This window comes from Pseudochaenichthys georgianus, chromosome 1, assembly GCF_902827115.2.
Source record: "Pseudochaenichthys georgianus chromosome 1, fPseGeo1.2, whole genome shotgun sequence".
In the NCBI taxonomy this organism is placed as follows: Eukaryota; Metazoa; Chordata; class Actinopteri; order Perciformes; family Channichthyidae; genus Pseudochaenichthys; species Pseudochaenichthys georgianus.
The window spans coordinates 33035896-33057484 of NC_047503.1; the positions used below are offsets into that span (position 1 = coordinate 33035896).

The following is a 21589-nucleotide window of genomic DNA, read 5'->3' on the forward strand; positions in this document are numbered from 1 at the left end:
GCTACAAAGGGGGGTGATTCCAATAAGGGCACTTGTCTCAAACCAGTGAAGAAACCAACAGAACCCAGTAGAATTTAAAGAGTGGACGTTAGCAGGGAAACAGTAACGGGTCTGAGTGATAGAAACTGACGATGTACAGAGAAAGAATTAGGCCATGGCATCCATTCAGATTACATTAAAACATGTGCCTATACAATCTACCTACCTCAGCCGTTTGGGTACTTTTTTATATGAATTTTTAATCTTTATAATCATTTGTATTTTCCAAGTTCTATGTTATTCCGTAGTATAAACAGGAGGGATATGTTGGAGAAATACTGTTTTATCCACTCTTTGGATTGTTTTAATGCACTGATATCATGTGTGGCTGTGAGACTGTACGACCTTGCAGCTGCCTCCTCTAATGATAACAGAAGACAGGTTGTTGTTGTTCTATTCTGAGGAGGCAGGGTGTAACGGAGGTGATCTCTGGGGCCATAGATCTCGGCCTCCGTTACGGATTCTGTAGCTTCATTGGTGGCAAAGTGTATGTAGTTTGTGCATCTCTGTGTTTTAGTTTGTCTGTCTCTGTTTCCTGGTTTTATGTTGAAAAGTCTTCCCCTATCCCCATGTCTGTTGCTGATTGTGTGCACCTGGTGCCCTGTATGTCTTCTCCCCCCTCACCTGTGTCCTGTTGGTTTGATTAGTGTGGGTGTGTATTTAGGCTCTGTTGCCCTGTCTGTTTGGAGGCTGGTAGTGTGGTGGCTGGTGACTGTGCCCACAGGAGCAGCAGATTGAGGCTGTGTCATGTGTATGAGTTAATAAATGCCCACACCGGGTTGTATTTTTGGACGTTCTGCCTCCTTGCTTGGTCGGGCCGCTCAATTGTCAGCTTCACAATTGGTGTCAGAAGTGGGATTGACCAAGTGAGGAGGTGAAAATGTCGAGAGGAAAGAAGAGCGACCAAAGAGAGGAGCCAGATGACGGTGTGGCTGTGCCTGGAGCTGACCAGGGGGCCACGGCTGGTCAACCAGGGGACAGGATTGACCAACTGAAGGAGATGATGAAGTCATTCATGCGATATCAGAAGCAGGAGGAGTGCTGTTTGAGAAACATGGAGGAGCAGGTATTCATGATAAAAGAGGAACGGAGACTCCGAAGGCAAGACGGCAGATTGGCTGAGGAGCTCGACCGCATCAACGTCTGGTATGGGGACCAGACCCAAAGAGAAAGGAAAGTGATGCAGCGGATCAAAGAGTACCGCATGGAGCTCCAGGAGCAGGACCGGCAAAAGCAACAGAAGGAGGAGGCGGAGCGCATCATGGAGCGTCAGCTGCTGGAGGGACAGAGACAGCGACAGGCAAACCTCACGGCCCAGAAGGCCAGAAAGGAGGAAGAAACATTTAAGCGGGAGGAGCTGGTAAAAATCCTGGAGGAGAATAATCGCCAGCTGAAGAGCGAACTGGAGCGAGCGGCCAATAAGAAGCTGGAGAAGGTGAACAGCAGCCTGCAGCGTCGCCTGCAGCGTCGCCTGCAAAGTCGCATGTAGCGTCGCATGTAGCGTCGCATGTAGCGTCGCATGTAGCGTCGCCTGCAGCGCAGCACGGAGGAGAAGGAGGAGCGTGAGAGGGAGCTCATCCAGATGAAGCAGCAGATAGCCACGCTGATGCAGCGGTCCCGGGCGGATCCCGCTCAGCTAGAGAGGCCGCAGTCCTGGCTCTCTAAGAAGAAACTGGAAGAGGAGAAGGAAACTAAAGACGGGGAAGAGGCTTATAGCCCAGGAGGAGCGGGTGAAAATGGCAGAAAAGATCCGTCAGGAGAGAGATCGCGTAAGGCAGCAGAACCAGCAGGAGCGCCGGGAGAGGAACGGAGCGTCCACACTACAGCTTCAAAAAAAGCTTGGAGCTGGGCGTGTCTGAAGCTTGGGGATTTTATTCGAGCAACGCGTCCAACAACCAATCATATGAATCTCCCGCCCCCGACATACAAAGCAAAAAACCCCGGGGATTTTATGCGAGCAATATATATATATATATATATATAAACTCCCCAAACAGGCGAAAACCTACCAGTTTCACCCACTGTCTCTGCCACCTCCCTCCATGCCTGGTTCTTCCGGTTTGTATCCCGGTAGGTGAAGAGGGTCTGGTCATACAAAACCGGGTGATTTGCTACGGTGATAATTAGTTTCTCCTCCATCTTTTTTTGAAATATAGAAATGAACGGCGGGATATCTCTCCCAGCTTAGACGCGGTTTGATTGGCTTGGGCTTGAGCTGTCAGATTTTCAGAAACGGGATTTGATTGGCTGGCGCTGGCTAGTCCGGCGTCTCCGAAGATGTTCAACTTCTGACACCGGAGACGGACCGCTATGCTACCCACAATTCAGTTCGGCGAAAAGCGAGGCAACGTGACGTCACCCCATTCAAAGTGAATGGGCAGACGCGTTGGAAACCGTTTTTGAAGCTGTCGAAGCTGTAGTGTGGACGGGCCGGAAGAATCAGATCCCGAAGAGGAAGAAAGGGAAGCTTCCTTCTGACTTCACGCCCCCCCCCCTGAGGAAACCATGCTGCACAAGGGGAAGCAGAAACCTTGCAGGGAAGCCAAGGTTTTTAAGACACTGTGCTTCCAGGGGAGAGGGGTGAGGAAATGTAACGGAGGCGATCTCTGGGGCCATAGATCTCGGCCTCCGTTACGGATTCTGTAGCTTCATTGGTGGCAAAGTGTATGTAGTTTGTGCATCTGTCTGTGTTTTAGTTTGTCTGTCTCTGTTTCCTGGTTTTATGTTGAAAAGTGTTCCCCTATCCCCATGTCTGTTGCTGATTGTGTGCACCTGGTGCCCTGTGTTGTCTCCTCCCCCCTCACCTGTGTCCTGTTGGTTTGATTAGTGTGGGTGTGTATTTAGGCTCTGTTGCCCTGTCTGTTCAACACACTCTCACTCCCTAAGCGTCCAATAGCGACGTTTGGTCAGTGTCCGTGGCGTCCAATTTTGACGCTCCTAGTCTCCTTCAGCGTCTTAAAGGGACGCAAATAGCTTTCAACTGATTGCAATGTATTCCCATCTGCGTCGGGATTTGACGCTCATGGAAGCACGGCATTCGTTTATGCCGGCTGCCCTTAAAGGCAATGTGAACATCCATTCCCATTGGATAACGGAGAATTTTACACCCGGAAGTCAGTACTCCTCTTACTGTCGATTGATTTTACAGTGATATCTGCACTACTCATCGACTAAAAAACACCAGATTATCCTTGTTAATTACACAACATTGATTGGTTTAAATTGTGTGCAATGCTTTTGTATTTTTCCCCTTCGATTCGGAGAAACAAATATGTGTTCTGAGTAAAGGATGGCAGAAGACACTACACTACCCAGAATCCCCAGCTATCGTTTGGCCTACACCATGTGCTCTGTTTGACAAACCCCGTTTTTTTTCACCATTCATTCCGATGGCTGGCGTCTATGTCACGTGATCTTCAAATTTCTCCCTGCAGAAAAAGAAAACATGGCCGAAATTCGTTTTATCCTCGGTAGAAAATGCCTATTTTAAAGTTAGTTTGGCCATTAAAATGCGTTTTGATGTCATTTGATGCGAGAAATATGAGTTGTTATTTCAGATTATGTGTGCAGTGGATGTACATGATCTTTAGTTTGCTAGTTATTACGAAGATTACTTCAGGAAATCGCGACGTTTTCATTGTTACCAAGGTGGTTGCTAGGGACGCTGCTATCGATATTATTTCTGTTATGTTGTGTAACTGTTTAATGGTGTTATCTTTATTGCTACCCACTTCCCCGTCAATGTATAGTGTTGGTCCACAGCCTAAACATATTAGTTTAACAAAATCCGCATCTAAAGATAGCCTACGTTATTTCCCCCCTGTGCAATTCCAGTCTCACATCTCAGAGCACATCGTCATTAACAAATACTGGAAACAGACCAAAATAATAATAATACCTTATTCCGAGTGTGCTTGCTTTTCTCTTTGAAAGTCATCACATAACGGCATTGTAATACACGGTTCGGCTGCATTACATATTACATATCTGCCGTAGTTCTGTATTTATAGAGCCCTGATGAGAAGACAAACATGAGGAACTGAAAACGTGACGTGGATCATAAATATATCAGCCATTAAACAACATCTTACATTTCTTTTCACACAATACGTCTCCTTGCAGTATCAACACTAATTCGGCTCACTTTTATATTTGATCCAATTGGTAGATAGGCTGTATTTACACCATAAAGGTGCACAGCTGATATCAAGGGACACCTGGTGGTTAAAGCATGTTATTGAATTTCAATATTTTTATTATTAGATATTAATACGATCCCTATAAAGTATATTCATTACTCGTTATTCTCTACTAATTGTTAATTAAAGACTGTATGTAATGACTATTTTGCACATCCCGTTCAAGATTTCAAGATTTTCTAAGGTTTATTGACATATCATATAGGCTTACACAACTGTGGTGTAGTTCTGCACTGAATGAAAAACTTGGGTTGCAGGTTCCTCAATAGTGCATTACAAGACATCTATCAATATTTGTGCATACCTCCAGCAATGTTAACTATGTTGAAGCACTTATTTTAACTGATATTATACATAATGTATTACTCTTATAAGAAGTATGTAGATATTTCATCTCCGGCCTTGTCAGGTATTGAACAATCAATAAATAAAGAACACAGAATTGTTGAATATAAAACACAGGATTTGTGTGATTATACTAAATGATTTTCAAATAAACACAACTGCATATTTAACTGTTACACATGCTGATGTAACGCAAATGTTCCAACTTGGGATCAATAAAGTATCTTATCTTAAGCTGATCGATGGCTACTGCCATATTTGCAAAATGTGCCTCTGAACCTTGTCAAGTGCATGTTTCAGGCTTATCAATTAATGTAATGTAATGTTATCACAGGGGTCACACACATAAGACCAGCTGTTAAATAAAGCTCTTCTGACCTTAGCTGGCATGTGGGTATATATATTAATACTGCCCATATTGGGCACAAGCACAGTTTAATACTGGCAACTTCTTATTATGGGAAATACGAAAACGTCTTTTAAAACTACAACTCCCAGTAGAGACGTGCCATAGAGAACATGTTGCGAAACAGAATAGCCAGCATGTGTAGTTCTGGGGACGGGGTGGGGGAGGGGGGACGCGGTGGACCCGTTCAAATCCAGTTTTGGACAGTCTGCCGTGGTTCCATCCCATTTCAAGTGCTGTTCGAGAATCGGCTTAACCCTCGGAGTACACTCTTCAATCACAGAGCTTGAGGACTATCACGGGGTTTGTCAAGAGCACATGGTGTAGTCCAAACGATAGCTGGGGATTCTGGGTAGTGTAGTGTCTTCTGCCATCCTTTACTCCTGGGAATGGACGCTCACATTACCTTTAAGGGCAGCCGACATAAACGAATGCCGTGCTTCCATGAGCGTCAAATCCCGACGCAGATGGGAATACATTGCAATCAGTTGAAAGCTATTTGCGTCCCTTTATGACGCTGAAGGAGCCTAAGAGCGTCACAATTGGACGCCACGGACACTGACCAAACGTCGCTATTGGACGCTTAGGGAGTGAGAGTGTGTTGGTCTGTTGGGAGGCTGGTAGTGTGGTGGCTGGTGACTGTGCGCACAGGAGCAGCAGATTGAGGCTGTGTCGTGTCATATCATATGTGTATGAGTTAATAAATGCCCACACCGGGTTGTATTTTTGGACGTTCTGCCTCTGCCTCCTTGTGTCACGATCACAGGTACAGATCAGAACCCAATAGCACGACTCAGATACAACCAGTGTATCGCAATGTTCAGTTTATTCAGGTCAGGGACAGGCAGGGTCAAAACCAGTAAATCCGTCAGACAGGCAACCAAAACCAAACAGGGAGCAGGCAGGAACTCGAGATCCGTAAACAGGCAGGCAGGGATCAAAAACCGGGCAGGACAAATATCTAGGCTAGAGCACACCACTCACTGGAGAGCTTGGCGGAAACGACAAGACAATCTGGCAAAGGACAAGTGATAGTGAGGTGGTATAAATACTGTGGAGTGATGAGGGAATGAGTAACAGGTGAGGGGAAGGGCTGGGGAGACCAGGTGAGGGAAATGAGCTGATTACAAGGGCCTGGAGGAAGGCGGGATCTGAAATGACAGGAGAGTTTAGATGAGCCACCAAACAAACAATAATAGAAGTGTCTAACTTGTGACACCTTGCTTGGTCGGGCCGCTCAATTGTCAGCTTCACACAGGGACTTATTTTTTCAGGTTGTTTGTCCTATTCTGAGGAGACAGCCTCCTATATTATCTCACATTGTTGGGAGTCCAGAAGTCACAGATGACCCATCCAGTTGTCCCATCCCCTTCACCTACAGCTGACATTCCGACACCCGCAGCCACCGTCCTTTTACGGCTTTACTCTCCGTGTTTTGGACTATATAAGCCTGATGTTTTTTTCTGTTCCTTGGCGCAACATACCTCATGTGTGTGAGTTAACCCATATCCTTTGTATGTGATTTAACTCTGCTCCTTCTTGCAAGAATAAATTAGAACCTGATCATTAATTCTCAACCTGGTGTCGAGTGATATTTTTCTAAATAAGATTAAAAGAGCGAAGTAACCTGTTTTTGCTCGAAGAGATGGTCTTTGGCACTAAAAACATCCAATGAGCTACACTTAGCTTTATAACTAAAATCAAAGGATTATCTCGAGTTAAACATTGAGCTGTGTCGTTTACTGCTGGTTATACTCAACAACTGTACAATTGTTTTCATCAACACATCAATAGGTTTTGGTTTTGCGCAAATTGGAAGTCTTCCTTGTTCTCTTGCTTAACATAAACATGACATTAAAACGACTCCCTTTTTTTACACCCCCCAGCCCTCTACAGATGTTGCTGTTTTTCCCCTTTTGTTTAAGCTAAACTTAAAGAGGAGGTTAATGTTGGTGCTGTCTAGACTCCAATTTGACAACCTTAAATTCCAAATGCACATTGTTAGCACCATTCAGCCTTACTTAAGATAAGCTGCTTGGTCCATGCTATTATGTAAGAAAGGCTGCTTACTGGTTAACATGTTTGATGGAGAGGGACTTGAGAAGAGGAGGGGGCATCTGTTTCAGGGGGAAGATTTCAGCCAAAACACTCTGTAACAGAGCTCCTTGTTACAGTACAACAACAGAGACTCAGACCTCTCGCCAAGACTTGTTGCGTAACCGGTGGTGTGATAGTGAGAACAAAGAGTAAAATAGAGTAAGGGGCAACAGACATTACGGTATAAGCTAGGATGGTAGGGAAAAGATTTCATCTCTTGAACCTTTTAAAAGTTTTACATTTCCAAACTCATCTTCACCTCACTTGTTGGTGATGAATTTTCATGACTCCACTTATCTTCCTCACTTAGCGCCTGTCATACATATGACAGGACAAATATAAAAGGAATGTCTTTTTTGTCTACATTCAACGTCTTGATGCCTTAATAGGCTTAGTTGACAAGTGGCTGACAAGTTTCTTTTGTAAAAACATTAATGTGTATTTTCACTCACTTTTCAAACTTTTGCAACTGATATGAATTGGTGTTTCTGAATTGCTCATAACGGAAATAAAGAGTGTTTTTTCCTTTTTCATCCCCATTTAGGGCACAGAGGACATGATCTTGGCTGGGAATTTAGGGTTATAGTGGAAACCTTTGTGGGGGGGGGGGCTACCTTCATTAAAAACACTGAACTTTGACTCATGAACTATAATACCTGCTACAGCCGTGTTGTTAACCCTTTGACAAACAGAAATAAAATGCTGAATAAAGTCCGCCAAATGTGGTTTTTAATTGGTCATGACAACATTTATAGCAAGTAATACTTGTTTAGGAGCATAATGTCCTGCAGTGAACTCTGCACTGATTCCCTGAAGCTCTGCAGTGGGTGTTCTCTCCCACTCAGAGGACCTTGGCTTGAAGTCTGACCAGTGTACACTTTAACAATAAACCTGTCATTAATGAGTGCACTCTGATTGGTTGGTGGAGGTAATGAGTCACTCGGTAGCTTTCATCCAGGTTGCTTGTTGCTGGGGAATCGCTGAGGATCATGAAGCCAGCTGACTGACTCCCCTGTAGTCTGAGTTCCTGATGTGCATGCTCCAACTGACCCATCGATGAAAAGCCACTTTCTTCCCCCTCTCTGGTGCGTGGCTGTGCAAGAGAGGGAAAGGGAGGTGGGAAAACGATGGACAATACAGTAACCCAACGCTGGCCAGACTCACAATGTGAGGTCTCTGTGCCCTGCTGGACCAACAAACAGAGAGGCCTTTCTCAGGGTCCGACTGCTCCACCAATCCCACGCCAGCATTCCTCTGCTTTAATTATGCAGCAAACACATTTACATTCACATGCTAATCCCTTCATCTTGGCCGGGACACACTGTAAAGTAATTACGATAGCAAAGAAACATGTGATCAATTGTACAAAAGAAAGGAAAGTACAGATTTGTATAATCCCGCCGATAAAAGACCGGCGGACTGTTTAATCAGTGTAGTAGGGATCCAAAGGGTTTCATTCTACCTTACCATTTATGCTTTAAATTCCCAGTACAGACCCATGTTAAAACAATATTCCTATTAATATGCAATGTTTACTCTTGGAAAGGGTATTAATGCCATGACAATCTCCATCCCTTTGTTAGGTTGATTTTTGGAGCCTTAACAAATATGACAATTGCTCTGTTTAAAATACTCCCAAACTTTCTGATTCCATATTTTGCATGTGTCAGCGCATGGTTCGAGCCCACTCATGGGTATTCAACTCAAGACAGCTGTCAGTAAAATAAACATAAAGGAAATGTATTGTCATTATCGTCGTTTAGGTATTACATGATGAACTTTATAGATATAAGGGTTTAAGTGCTTCTATCTAGAGTGTTATTTCACAGAGTGCACAGGTTAACAAACTCTTATGAGCTCTTGCATAAGAGGCTTTCAGTACAAAGACATTTCGGTAACACTTTACAATAAGGTACACAAAATGTGCTTAGTTACTGAGGAACTACTAGATAGTTAATGGTTAGTTAATGAGTAGTTCCTCAGTGACTGCGATTGAGGAACTAATGGTTAGTTACTGGTAAACAGACTGGGGGGTACTGTATTAATGAATCATTCGTTAATGGTTAGTTAATGAGTAGTTCCTCAGTGAACTTACGGTTAGTTACTGGTAAACAGACTGGGGCGGTACTGTATTAACGAATCATTCGTTAATGGTTACTTAATGAGGAGTTCCTGAGTGAACTAATGCTTAGTTGCTGGTAAACAGACTGGGGTACTGTATTAATGAATTATTCGTTAATGGTTACTTAATGAGGAGTTCCTGGGAGACTTTGATTGAAGCAATGGTCCGCTGCAGCAGGGCACATTTAAACCTGCCATCTTCGGCTGGCTTGGGTCCCACCCTGGATCAACTGGTGGAGGTGGATCCGATTTACCTTACCATTACTTAGGCCGTTTGGGTACGGTAAACTCAAGGAACGCAAACAAAAACAGTAGTTACCCATTACCTAATGATTACCTTACCGTTACTAAAACAGTAGTTACCCATTAAGTAATGCTTACCTTACCATTCGTTAAGCATTGTGTGTCCCCTCAAGTAAAGTAATGCATCAAAAACAGTAGTTACCCATTACCTAATGCCTACTTAACCATTCGTTAAGCATTGTGTGTCCCCTCAAGTAAAGTAATGCATCACAAACAGTAGTTACCCATTACCTAATGATAAACAAACAAACAAACCCTGTGCACTCAAGTTTACATTTTTATTTAAACAACAATCCAAAGGACACTAATAATGAAAACGAGGTTGCTTTCAGAACTTGCGAAAGTGGCGTATGTCATGCAGCAATCTGCCTAAGGGACCATCTTTGTGTTCATTTGCCAGCCAATGTGTCCACTCGATCAAAGCAAGATGACTCTTCAGAGTCTTCACTGTGCGGTTTCCTCGCAGTCTCCAGACCTGTGACTTGTACGTTGACCAAGCCCGCTCAATGTTTTGGGTGTGGGCTCCTGTGTCTGGGTTCACAAATGACCGGCTGTGGTTCACAGAGAAATGGACAAAGCCACTTTCTGCGATTGCAGTGGTGTATGCCCTCCACATGTCCGTTATCACCGTGGTCCCTTGGCGAACGTATTTTGTGACCAGAGGAATTAAGTGGCGCCGTGATCTTTGTTTCACCAGCCTCAGGATAGGTCTTCTCCTTTTTCCTCTGATGCCCAGCATTCCAAAGACCCATTTTCTCCTCCTCCACGTAGGACCGAATCTTCCCCTACCATACTGTAATAAAGCAGTGAAAAAGGACAACAGTTATATAAAAATAAACATCAGGCATTTCAATTGATAAACAAAGTGAAATGTGTTTATTTGCTTTCTTTTACAATTTAAAAATATTCACTTCCTTTCTCAAAAAAGAAGAGAAAAAAATTAAAATGTCGTGGTACAAACAGAAAAGGCTGTTTAATTTTATTAAGTTAAAGTTTGCTTATTTTGCTGCAAGAAACATGAAAATGTAAGATATATATTGGAATTAGATGATATATAAATAGATTATGCACTTTTAAAATGTTAGTAATACAAAGTAAGAATAAGGATTTATTTCCTTAATGATCTGATTGGATGAGATCATTCTTAGCTTCTAAATTCTTTTTTTCTGTTATTTGACTGTGTATACACTGTGGAGCTGGCTCTCTCTAATGTATACTTTATCTCGCCAGTCACAAGGGTGTGAAATGACACAATTATAAAATTACATTACTTTGCTCATTCATTTGTTAATCTCTGACCTTAAAAGATATGTTGTTATTTCACCTTGAAAAACAAAGGTTTTAGTTTTAGTGAGGCCAAAGGCTAAGGCTCTGTAGTTTATACACACCTTCCTTTTGTGGTAGAAGTTGCTTTCGTCCAGCATGACAAATTCGTTTGGTCCTCCAAGTCTCTGCTTTCCCCTCCTTTCTCTCCTCTTGATTGCACTCTTGCAGACCTTCCTCAACTTCAGGCTAATTTTTGACAGCGTGCGACTGCTTCCTGCCACGCCATCCTGCAGCATGTCAATTTGCCTTAGCTGCAGTCCCTGGGAAAATCTGTTAAAGATCAATATAGAATTACTAAATATGAACAAAAGCATATGAAGAAGAACGCATTCAGCACCAGTGGCTAATGTATAATTAATTATATAATTCACATTAGACATTTGTTATTACTCAAGATGAAACAGAATATTTTAATGTTGCTAATTAATTATATCTATCAAGTTTCCCTGTATCAGAGCATCTACACATGTATTGTTAAGCTATTAGAATAATCACACATTGTAACATTCAGAACCCATTATTTTGTTGAGGAACATTTTGAATGCAGGAATTTTACTCTAACAGAGTATTCGTACACTCTGGTACTTTTACTCTAATACAAGATCTGAGTACTTAATACTAAGTGCAATATCTGAGTACTTCTGTTTTACTCAAGTACAATATCTGAGTACTTCTACTTTTACTCAAGTACAAGATCTATTCTGTTTATAGCCTATGAGAAAAACTATTAGAAAACGAAAGCTAAAGCTAATGTTAGCAGATAGTGACAATGTATGCTAGTTAGCTAGCTCAACGATTCCTTAAATAATATTGCGACAGAAACATTTTTCTGTTCACATCACGCTCTGCCGCTCCAACAGGGAGCTCTGCTCTGAACACCCGAACGGTAAGGCGATACGTCCGTTGTTATTGTGCATCCATGGGTAAAGGTAAAACCTTTATATATACAGTATATGGTTAAGGGTAAAACGCATACAGAACACGTAACATGAAGGTGCCGGGCGGCGCGGTCCCGTGGGTTGGATGCGCGTTCATAATGCCGAGGGAAATAAATCTCGAGTGTTCTCCTCAGAGTCCGGCGCACTTCCTGGGGGCTTGGTGTGTGAAAGCGGCGCCACACCTCCAAGCAGCCTGCGTTGTGAATTGCCAAATAACTAGCGCTTAGTCCGCTAGCTCAATGCTAACATTTAATGGATAACGTCATTGACGCGCTAACTGAAATTAGCATTTAGATATCGGTAATGTTAAACAACAGTCAACATGCTTAAAATAAACGTAATACTTACAGGCATTCATTTGCTGTGCTTTGAGGAAATGACTGATATTATTGATGAATTCATATTACCTGTAAATGTATTTCATCCAGCTGAACAAGGACAATTTGCTCCTCTGAAACAGGGACAGTGACCTCACTGACTTCTTCGTCGTTTTCCCTCGGTGTTTTTTACGTCGGCACTTCCTACAAAAGACAAATCGTAAATTCCTAGTCCTTTTTTCCTGATAAAGAACTTATCTTTGTAACATTACATATCAGTAAACAGAGGAAGTCATCGTTAAAACCCGTGCTAAAAATGTACGACTTAGCCTACCACTGCAGTCCGTCGACGTTTGAGTGTTTCTCCAGTTTCATCCTCTTTTTGCAGAGTTTGCATTTCATTTTTCCTTGAAGCAATTCCTTTTTCATTAGCCATTCAATTAATTTTTTCTTTTTTTTAAAAGTCTGTCTTCCGTCAATAAGACTGAGTACTTTGGTGTGCAGTGTCATGATAACCAAAAACCTGACTACTGCGGCGTTACTACTACGTTACTGCGGCCCCGGCCCGTCCACAAACCCTGACACCCAGCGTAGTTCAAGATGAACTCCGCTGAGCGCACTAGCGCCCTAGCACCCTGATCCTCATTTCTTGTTCACACGATTCAAACCAATAGTTTTGATGTTTTGAATCAGGTATTTCATCTTCCTTGTTCAATTGACAAAGCACAGCTTCTTTATATTCACTGATATACAATTAAAATATTAAAACCGTAATAAAGTGTTAATGCGCTGAAAATCGAGATCCGGCTGGAGCACTATGCAAGACACGCCCCTTCATAGCATTCAAGTGCTACGATTCGCCATGAGCCTGTCACGTGCATCTCGGCTAGTGATAAAACCATAGACTGTATGGATAAAACTCAACGTCTCCATTTTATATGTAAAGGCTATCTATGCTCTAGTCTAGTCTACACGCTAGAACTGAAAATGGACTCGAGGAAAAGCAAGCGAAAGAGGATGGGGCCCCCGAAGCGTTTAGTGTCAGAATGTAAGTATGAATTGAAATATATTTTTGTCATTTGAGAAATCAGTAACACTGCATTGCGAAATCATCTCAATTGACACATGTTATTACACTTTGTGTTCTGTGCTATCTGATTTGAGGTTGCTAGCTAAACCACGAGGACCCACGTGTTACATAATAATAATAATTAAAGCTGCAAGCAGCGTTGAGCGGGTCTTCGACGTTCCGCAGGCTGTTGTCCGCACGTCGACGTGTCAACGTACGGACAAATGGTGAGATTTCAGATTTCACATAGAGCTGTTGAGGGCCGGACCATTAGCCATCATCTGAAGTCTGGTGCTATTTGGATGATTTTCCATTGAATTAGGACAACATTGGATTTTTTGGCGAGGGATGCGTTTCCATGGAAACGGCATTCGTTGAGATTTCAGATTTCACGTAGAGCTGTTGAGGCATGGACCATCAGCCATCATATGAAGTCTGGTGCTGTTTGGACCATTTTCCATTGAATTAGGACAACACCGTGTTTCATGGCGAGGGACGTGTTGCCATGGAAACGGCATATGATGACATCCCCTAATTGACATAGAGCTGCTGAGGGCCAGACCATTAGTCAACATCTGAAGTCTGGTGCCGTTTGGAACCTTTTCCATTGAATTAGGGCAACACCGTGTTTCACGGCGAGGGAGGCGTTGCCATGGAAACGGCATACAGTGAGATTTCAGATTGAACTTGGAGCTGTTGAGGCATGGACCGGTGATATAAAAGTGAAGATTGGGGGACGATGGGACAGTGTCCATAGGATTTACAGCGACACCGTCGTTTATGGAGAGGGAAGCGTTGCCATGGAAACGGCATACATTGAGATTTCCGATTTCATGTAGAGCTGTTGAGGGCCGTACCATTAATGATAGTCTGAAGTCTGGTGCTGTTTGGATGATTTTCCATTGACTTACAACAACATGGGATTTTTTGGCGAGGGACGCGTTGCCATGGCAACGGCATACATTGAGATTTCCGATCTCACGTAGAGCTGTTGAGGGCCGGACCATTGATGATAGTCTGAAGTCTGGTGGTGTTTAGATGATTTTCCATTGAATTACGACAACATGATGTTTCATGGCGAGGGATGCGTTGCCATGGCAACGCCAAATGATGACATCCCATAATTGACATAGAGCTGTTGAGGGCCGGACCATTAGCCATCATATGAAGTCTGGTGCCGTTTGGAACCTTTTCCATTGAATTAGGACAACACCGTGTTTCACGGCGAGAGACGCGTTGCCATGGAAACGGCATATTATGACATCCCATAATTGGCGTAGAGCTGTTGAGGGCCGGAGCATTAGCCATCATATGAAGTCTGGGGCTGTTTGGACGATTTTCCATTGACTTACAACAACATGGGATTTTTTGGCGAGGGATGCGTTGCCATGGAAACGGCATATGTTGAGATTTCAAATTTCACGTAGGGCTGTTGAGGGCCGGACCATTGATGATAGTCTGAAGTCTGGTGGTGTTTGGATGATTTTCCATTGAATGACGACGACATGATGTTTGACGGCGAGGGATGCGTTTCCATGGAAACGGCATCCGTTGAGATTTCAGATTTCACTTGGAGCTGTTGAGGGCCGGACCATTGATGATAGTCTGAAGTCTGGTGCTGTTTGGACGATTTTCCATTGACTTACAACAACATCGGATGTTTTGGCGAGGGATGCCGTTTCCATGGAAACGGCATACGTTGAGATTTCAGATTTCACTTGGAGCTGTTGAGGCATGGACCAGTGATATAAAAGTGAAGATTGGGGGACGATGGGACCTTGTCCATTGCATTTACAGCGACACCGTTGTTTATGGCGAAGGATCCGTTGCTATGGTAACGCCAAATTAAGTAACATCAGATTTGACCTAGAGCTGTTCAGGGCTGTGGTGCTAAACGTCATGTGAAGTTTGGTGGCGTTCTGAGAATGTCAGTTTGAGTTATGACATCATGGGGTTCCATGGCGAGGGACCGCCAAAAATCGTACGAACGCGAACTTTGGCGACAAATCACGGCTACGCCGTGCGAAAGAAAAAAATTCTCGTGATAACTTAAGCTCTCCCATGTCTCGCGAAGCTACCCGAGGAATTTCGAGGCGTACGATAAAAGTCCCTAGGAGGAGATAGATTTCGTAGGTACGCGAAATAGGGCAAAAAACGCGATAAAATCGCGTTTTTTCGACACCAAATTCAAAATGGCCGACTTCCTGTACGTTATTTTTTACCCCTCCAAGAGGCTTTTTGGTTCGTCTCCGCACCCTAGATATGCGTGGCGAGTTTCGTTCGTTTACGTGAAAGTTAAAATAGGGGGAGTTAACGTCAAAAACGGAAGTGGGCGTGGCCTACGCAAATTTTTACGTTAAGTTCCGGGACCAATAACATCTTGCAATTTTGTCACGGCCTGACGCGTGTGCAAAATTTGGTGAGTTTTCACTTATGTTGCGGGGCTCAAAAGAGCGTTTTAAGAATTAAAATAATAATCATAATAAATAATCGGTCCAATTTCAATCTTGTTCGATTTAACATTGAGGTGGATGGGAGCACCTCACTGTAGGCCGTCCGGCCTACCCACTGCGCCACCTCTCATGGGCTTTTGGCCCTTTTTTACCCTGTTTTGAGGGGGTTTTGAGGGGGGTTTTGCTTGGACTACGATGATTGTTACGATATCAATTATGCGATTTGCAGTCACGTGGGCTTCGCCCACGTGACTGGGCTCACGCGGTCTATCAGCCGACATTATTTACGAACATTTTCGGTGCTTTAGTCGGTCGTTTACCCTGTTTTTGGCAGGTTTTTTTTTTCCAATTTCAATAGGGTCTTCGCCGACCTAGGTCTCAGACCCTAATAAATAATCGGTCCAATTTCAATCTTGTTCGATTTAACATTGAGGTGGATGGGAGCACCTCACTGTAGGCCGTCCGGCCTACCCACTGAGACATGTCTAATGGGCTTTTGCCCCTTTTTTACCCTGTTTTGAGGGGGTTTTGCATGGTTATCGCTTGCTTCGCGAGCGACTACGATGATTGTTACGATATCAATTATGCGATTTGCAGTCACGTGGGCTTCGCCCACGTGACTGGGCTCACGCGGTCTATCAGCCGACATTATTTACGAACATTTTCGGTGCTTTTGTCGGTCGTTTTCCATGTTTTTTGGTGTTTTTGGCAGGTTTATCGGTCGCTGCGCGACCGATTTTTTCCAATTTCAATAGGGTCTTCGCCGACCTAGGTCTCAGACCCTAATGAATAATCGGACCAGTTTCAATCATGTTCGATTTAACATTGAGGTGGATGGGACCACCTCACTGTAGGCCGTCCGGCCTACCTACTGGGACATGTCTAATGGGCTTTTGGCCCTTTTTTACCCTGTTTTGAGGGGGTTTTGCATGGTTATCGCTCGCTTCGCGAGCGACTACGATGATTGTTACGATATCAATTATGCGATTTGCAGTCACGTGGGCTTCGCCCACGTGACTGGGCTCACGCGGTCTATCAGCCGACATTATTTACGAACATTTTCGGTGCTTTTGTCGGTCGTTTTCCCTGTTTTTGGCAGGTTTATCGGTCGCTGCGCGACCGATTTTTTCCAATTTCAATAGGGTCTTCGCCGACCTAGGTCTCAGACCCTAATAATAATAATAATAATAATAAATTACATTTATAAAGCCCCTTGCTGGAGCTCAAAGCGCTTACATGACATTTAAATGTTTTGTAAAGTTCCTTATACAGCTTTAGACTTGTTTTTATCTCATAAATTCCTTAAGTGACACACCCTGAAAAGTCTGGTGGGTCATGTGCCGGGCTAAGACATGTGACAGAACTAGGTACATTTCAGAGGCTTGTTTTTGGTTGCTAAAGGTACAAATCAAGCCATTTAAGAATTAAAATGCTTACATAACATGTACTTTGTTACATTGAACCTGTTAACATTTCTTGATCAAATTGACATGACACAAATTAGATAAATATCGCTGTGACACTGATGTCACATCGGGACATTAACCTTAAACTTTCACAGTAAATCTGGAGTAACACATATGTCACAATTAGAAATATGAGTATGACCTGCTCAGTTAATTTAGGTGATCCAATTATATTTAGTTAATATATTCTTTATTCTTCAATTCAAAGAATGTTAAAACAAATTTAAATCAAAAAATCCCCCTCATTAATTAAGTTATAAATAAGAGTTACTTTACCATTAAAGTTCAATGTCACATTGTCAGAAATGTGGTCTATTTAGTCTAAATTATGTTCCCCTTAATTTCCCCAAAAGTAGAAATGGGTCTGGGTTGTTATGGGTTAAATTAGTTAAATTGTCAAATAAACTCTGAAATATCTCAATTACGAAGGTTTAGCGTTTTATCTTAACTCTTAAATAAGTAAATGACATTAGGGCGCTAGAAACGAGAGTATTTTTATTTTAACACAGCATTGGGCGATATGTAATGAAAATATAATTAAACAGTACATTCATTCAAGAGTGGCTTTTCAGATATCCAATTTTGAAATAGTTCCAATGAAGTTATAATATAGCTGAAAAAAACCCAAACATACTTCCATATAGTAATGCTATCTACATCAACAACTCTTTCTGTGCTCCATAATCTTACAGCGGCTAAAGATTTGGCTGATCAGTCTGAGGAAGAGCCATGCAGCTCCCACACTGTGGCAAAGGAAATGGGTAAGTGTTTGCTTTCAAATGTTAAGCATACTTTAAGGATCCACTCAGTCTCAGATGGTGTACTAATAAGTAGTTGCTTAGCAGATAGCAGTAAAAAAAACAATATGTAAACGTATAGTGGATTAAAGATGTCACATGCACAAAGTGAAGCCCCTTGTTATCTCCTGTGTTGAGGAGATTCTTCCACTGTGCTTTGCCATACCTTTGTTGGTAGTAGATGTCAGGGTGGGCAGATAGTGGTTTGGACGACATCCATGTTTTTTTGGTCTAATTTGGCATTTTGGACCTTTACACAATTTCAAATATTCCCTATCGCTATATGTACCATTTATTCAACACTATTTCTAATTTATGAACTTTCTGTCTCCCCTCTTAAAGCTGTAGTGCACTGCAGTGATGGGTCTGACTCAACATGAAAGCATCAACTAAAGGTTAGGTTGTGTTGTGAAATTGCATTACATTTACATTTTATCTACGGTTACTGTTTTTTGATTGTGTTATTTTTATATATATATATATATATATATAATATCGCACAATACACTACTTAACCATAGTATTGAAGATAGCAGATCATTCATAAGATTATACATACAAATGATCAAAATCAAATGTATTATTACATTTACAGCCTTCTGTAGATCAGATTTTTCACTTTTGTGTTGTGCAGGATACGTAGGAGATGGGAAAAGAGGTGTCATTCGGGCTATGTACTCTGAGCATCCTCACCCTGGGTTCTGCAGCCATTTTTGCTCAACGGATGCTGGGAATTTTGAGTAGGAGGTACCTGGTGTTAAGGCCCCGATATTCAAAACACAGCATTGTTTTTTGCGTTAAAAACAGGCTAACCTTGACGCTGATTTGGGTGACTTGTGTAATTCGTGGAGAAGCGAAGAGTTGTAGTTTTGGTATACAGGTATAACATACTTTGACAGTAACAAAAACGTTTTTTAAAATAACAAGAATACAGTTTAAAAGGGGAGTGATTTGTAAAATATCCATAAAGAAAAAGAGTAATCTGCTTACAGTTCTGTTTCATATGGGTGTTGAGAGATGTATCCATTGATCTCTTCATTTTGCTCTCAAAGTGCACCAGATTGATGCTTTTAACTTCAATATTTAAAAACAAATTTGCACACATCTTGTGTCCATATCTTTCTGTTTTGGCGGTCATGCCACAACCGTGTATGCATGCATGCGCGAGTCATTGTAACATATCTGGATTAAGAGGTTGCTTTTTCTTTGCACAGCATGAAAGAAAGGTGAAATGAATGGGCTGTGATTTTAGAATTTTTAAGCAGAAATTGAGTTCAATAATTTGTACGGCCCTTGGAGAAAGTTGTAAAAATTGAAATGGCCCTTGAGAGAAAAAAGTTCCCCACCCCTGATCTAAATAGTAATAGAAACCCTTTATTTGTAACTTAACATCTCTGTCTCCTATCCGTATATTATAAAGAATAGCCAGTTAATTGACGCATTATAGCGCAGTCCTTTGTCAGATGGTATATTACGCTGTTTTTTCTGTTTCCAATAGTTCTCTCTTATTTCACCATACAGGTGTTTGTATCCCTGAATATAAGTAGGCCTATAATGTTAAACAGAACATGCTGTGATGTCGCTCTGTTCAGAGCGACACCATTGTTTCCAAACAACTGGTCTCTGCACGCTTACATTAACCTGCAGTGTCAGATTTTAATAAAAGAACAGGGAGAGCAGATTCTCCAAACTGTTCCATTTAAAGGCTGCTGAGACATGAGGATGCCAGGCTAAAACTTGGCAATATTGATGCGTTATAAATTAGAAACGGGGCAATGTCGATAGAGCATTAAATCCACATTGTGGATCGTCTTATCAGTTATCATTATTAAACATGATTGGATAAAAGTAGAGCTGATTGCCCAAACCTAACTTCTGTATATAAAGGTACACACCCCAAACACAATAACTAACATGTATACATTACTTTGAGCAAAGCTACAAGACTAGTAATACCTTTACACTACACCAATTCATTACACAATTTTGTATGTAAGGATTACACTACCACTATATAGCACTAGTACAACAATATTATCAATAAATAAACCCATATCCTAACTGATTTCTGCACTACAGACATCATTAGGATAGGCAACAACAAAGTACTGTTGTTAAATAGTTACATATTTGTCTTTTTTTCTGTTTCAGTCCTGACCCCAGAATACGCCATAAGCCGCTACAAGCGTGTTCTTGAGGCGGTAAACAAGGGGAATAATAAAACGGCGGCTTACAGAGCGGTAGGAGTGGACCGCAAAACCATTGCCGACACTGCAGGAATTGCAGAACTGCATGCCGTGAACCCGTGCATCTACCAAGACATCCGGGGAACACTGAAGAAGGGGGAAACCCTTCTCCATTTCTCGAAGATGTGTAAAGCTGCCATAAAGGACCAACATTTAGAGGGGAAGGTCCAAGACTTGAAAACCAATGGAGGACTATTATCCATTAATCCAAAGGGGAAGTGAGGAAGGAATGGATGTTTTTTTGGTTTGCACTTGTTTTTAGTTTTCTTTTATAAAAAGTATTTCTTATTTCCATTTTTTGTTGTTATTTTCATCGTTGTTTGAATAAAAATGTAAAACTTCAGTGGCTGTAGATCCGTCATTGTCATCAACAGTGTTTGTTTGTTTGTTAAACTGATTAACTAATGGTGAGGTAATCATTAGTTAATGGGTAACTACTGTTTTGGTAACGGTAAGGTAATCATTAGGTAATGGGTAACTACTGTTTGTGATGCATTACTTTACTTGAGGGGGCACACAATGCTTAACGAATGGTTAAGTAGGCATTAGGTAATGGGTAACTACTGTTTGTGATGCATTACTTTACTTGAGGGGACACACAATGCTTAACCAATGGTTAAGTAGGCATTAGGTAATGGGTAACTACTGTTTGTGATGCATTACTTTACTTGAGGGGACACACAATGCTTAACCAATGGTTAAGTAGGCATTAGGTAATGGGTAACTACTGTTTGTGATGCATTACTTTACTTGAGGGGACACACAATGCTTAACGAATGGTTAAGTAGGCATTAGGTAATGGGTAACTACTGTTTTTGATGCATTACTTTACTTGAGGGGACACACAATACTTAACGAATGGTAAGGTAAGCATTACTTAATGGGTAACTACTGTTTTAGTAACGGTAAGGTAATCATTAGGTAATGGGTAACTACTGTTTTTGTTTGCGTTCCTTGAGTTTACCGTACCCAAACGGCCTAAGTAATGGTAAGGTAAATCGGATCCACCTCCACCAGTTGATCCAGGGTGGGACCCAAGCCAGCCGAAGATGGCAGGTTTAAATGTGCCCTGCTGCAGCGGACCATTGCTTCAATCAAAGTCTCCCAGGAACTCCTCATTAAGTAACCATTAACGAATAATTCAGTACCTTATTGTAAAGTGTTACCGACATTTCAATTCAGGTTCTGATTCCATCAGAAAATACGCTATCAAAACGATAAGGCCATGCTAAAGAAAAAATGTCTGCTGCAGTGTTGGAACTCCATAGCAGCATTCAATAAACCTGATAATTTAACGTGTATTCCAAACAACAGCTAAACGAGGAGACTCTGCTTACCGCAGTGATTCCAGGGAACTGAATGTAAAAAGTATTATCCCAACAACCTGACAATAAGAGCAACATCTGTGCTGATAATACGTATTAGTGGAACAATGAGCACCCAACTTCAATTAGTTCATGAAGCAAT

General features: G+C 42.0%; 2 protein-coding genes and 1 long non-coding RNA gene across 4 annotated transcripts in view; 2 read left to right on the top strand and 1 right to left on the bottom strand.

The window, feature by feature from the left end:
• Positions 1 to 919: 919 nt before the first annotated feature.
• Positions 920 to 1528, top strand: LOC117452741 (arginine and glutamate-rich protein 1-like). The gene has a single exon (XM_034091492.1). It carries the CDS (start codon positions 920 to 922, stop codon positions 1526 to 1528), a length of 609 nt encoding a protein of 202 aa, XP_033947383.1.
• An 8246-nt stretch (positions 1529 to 9774) lies between these two features.
• LOC117451640 (uncharacterized) overlaps positions 9775 to 21589 on the bottom strand; it is a 43288-nt gene continuing 31473 nt past the window's right edge. The window contains exons 1-4 of one of the 2 annotated variants that reach the window (XM_034090045.2): positions 12426 to 13010; positions 12182 to 12295; positions 10899 to 11106; positions 9775 to 10303 (exon numbers count right to left, since the gene is read on the bottom strand). In XM_034090045.2, the coding sequence (XP_033945936.1) occupies positions 9839 to 10303; positions 10899 to 11106; positions 12182 to 12295; positions 12426 to 12601 (963 nt within the window). In that variant the 5' untranslated portion in view covers positions 12602 to 13010 and the 3' untranslated portion in view covers positions 9775 to 9838. Of the gene's footprint in view, positions 10304 to 10898; positions 11107 to 12181; positions 12296 to 12425; positions 13011 to 21589 lie in introns of those variants that run through there. The other variant, XM_071204649.1, reaches the window with a different exon arrangement.
• On the top strand, positions 18221 to 20368 carry LOC117451649 (uncharacterized). Its single transcript, XR_004552691.2, has 3 exons — positions 18221 to 18271; positions 18511 to 18623; positions 20028 to 20368. It is a non-coding gene; the product is annotated as an uncharacterized lncRNA (long non-coding RNA).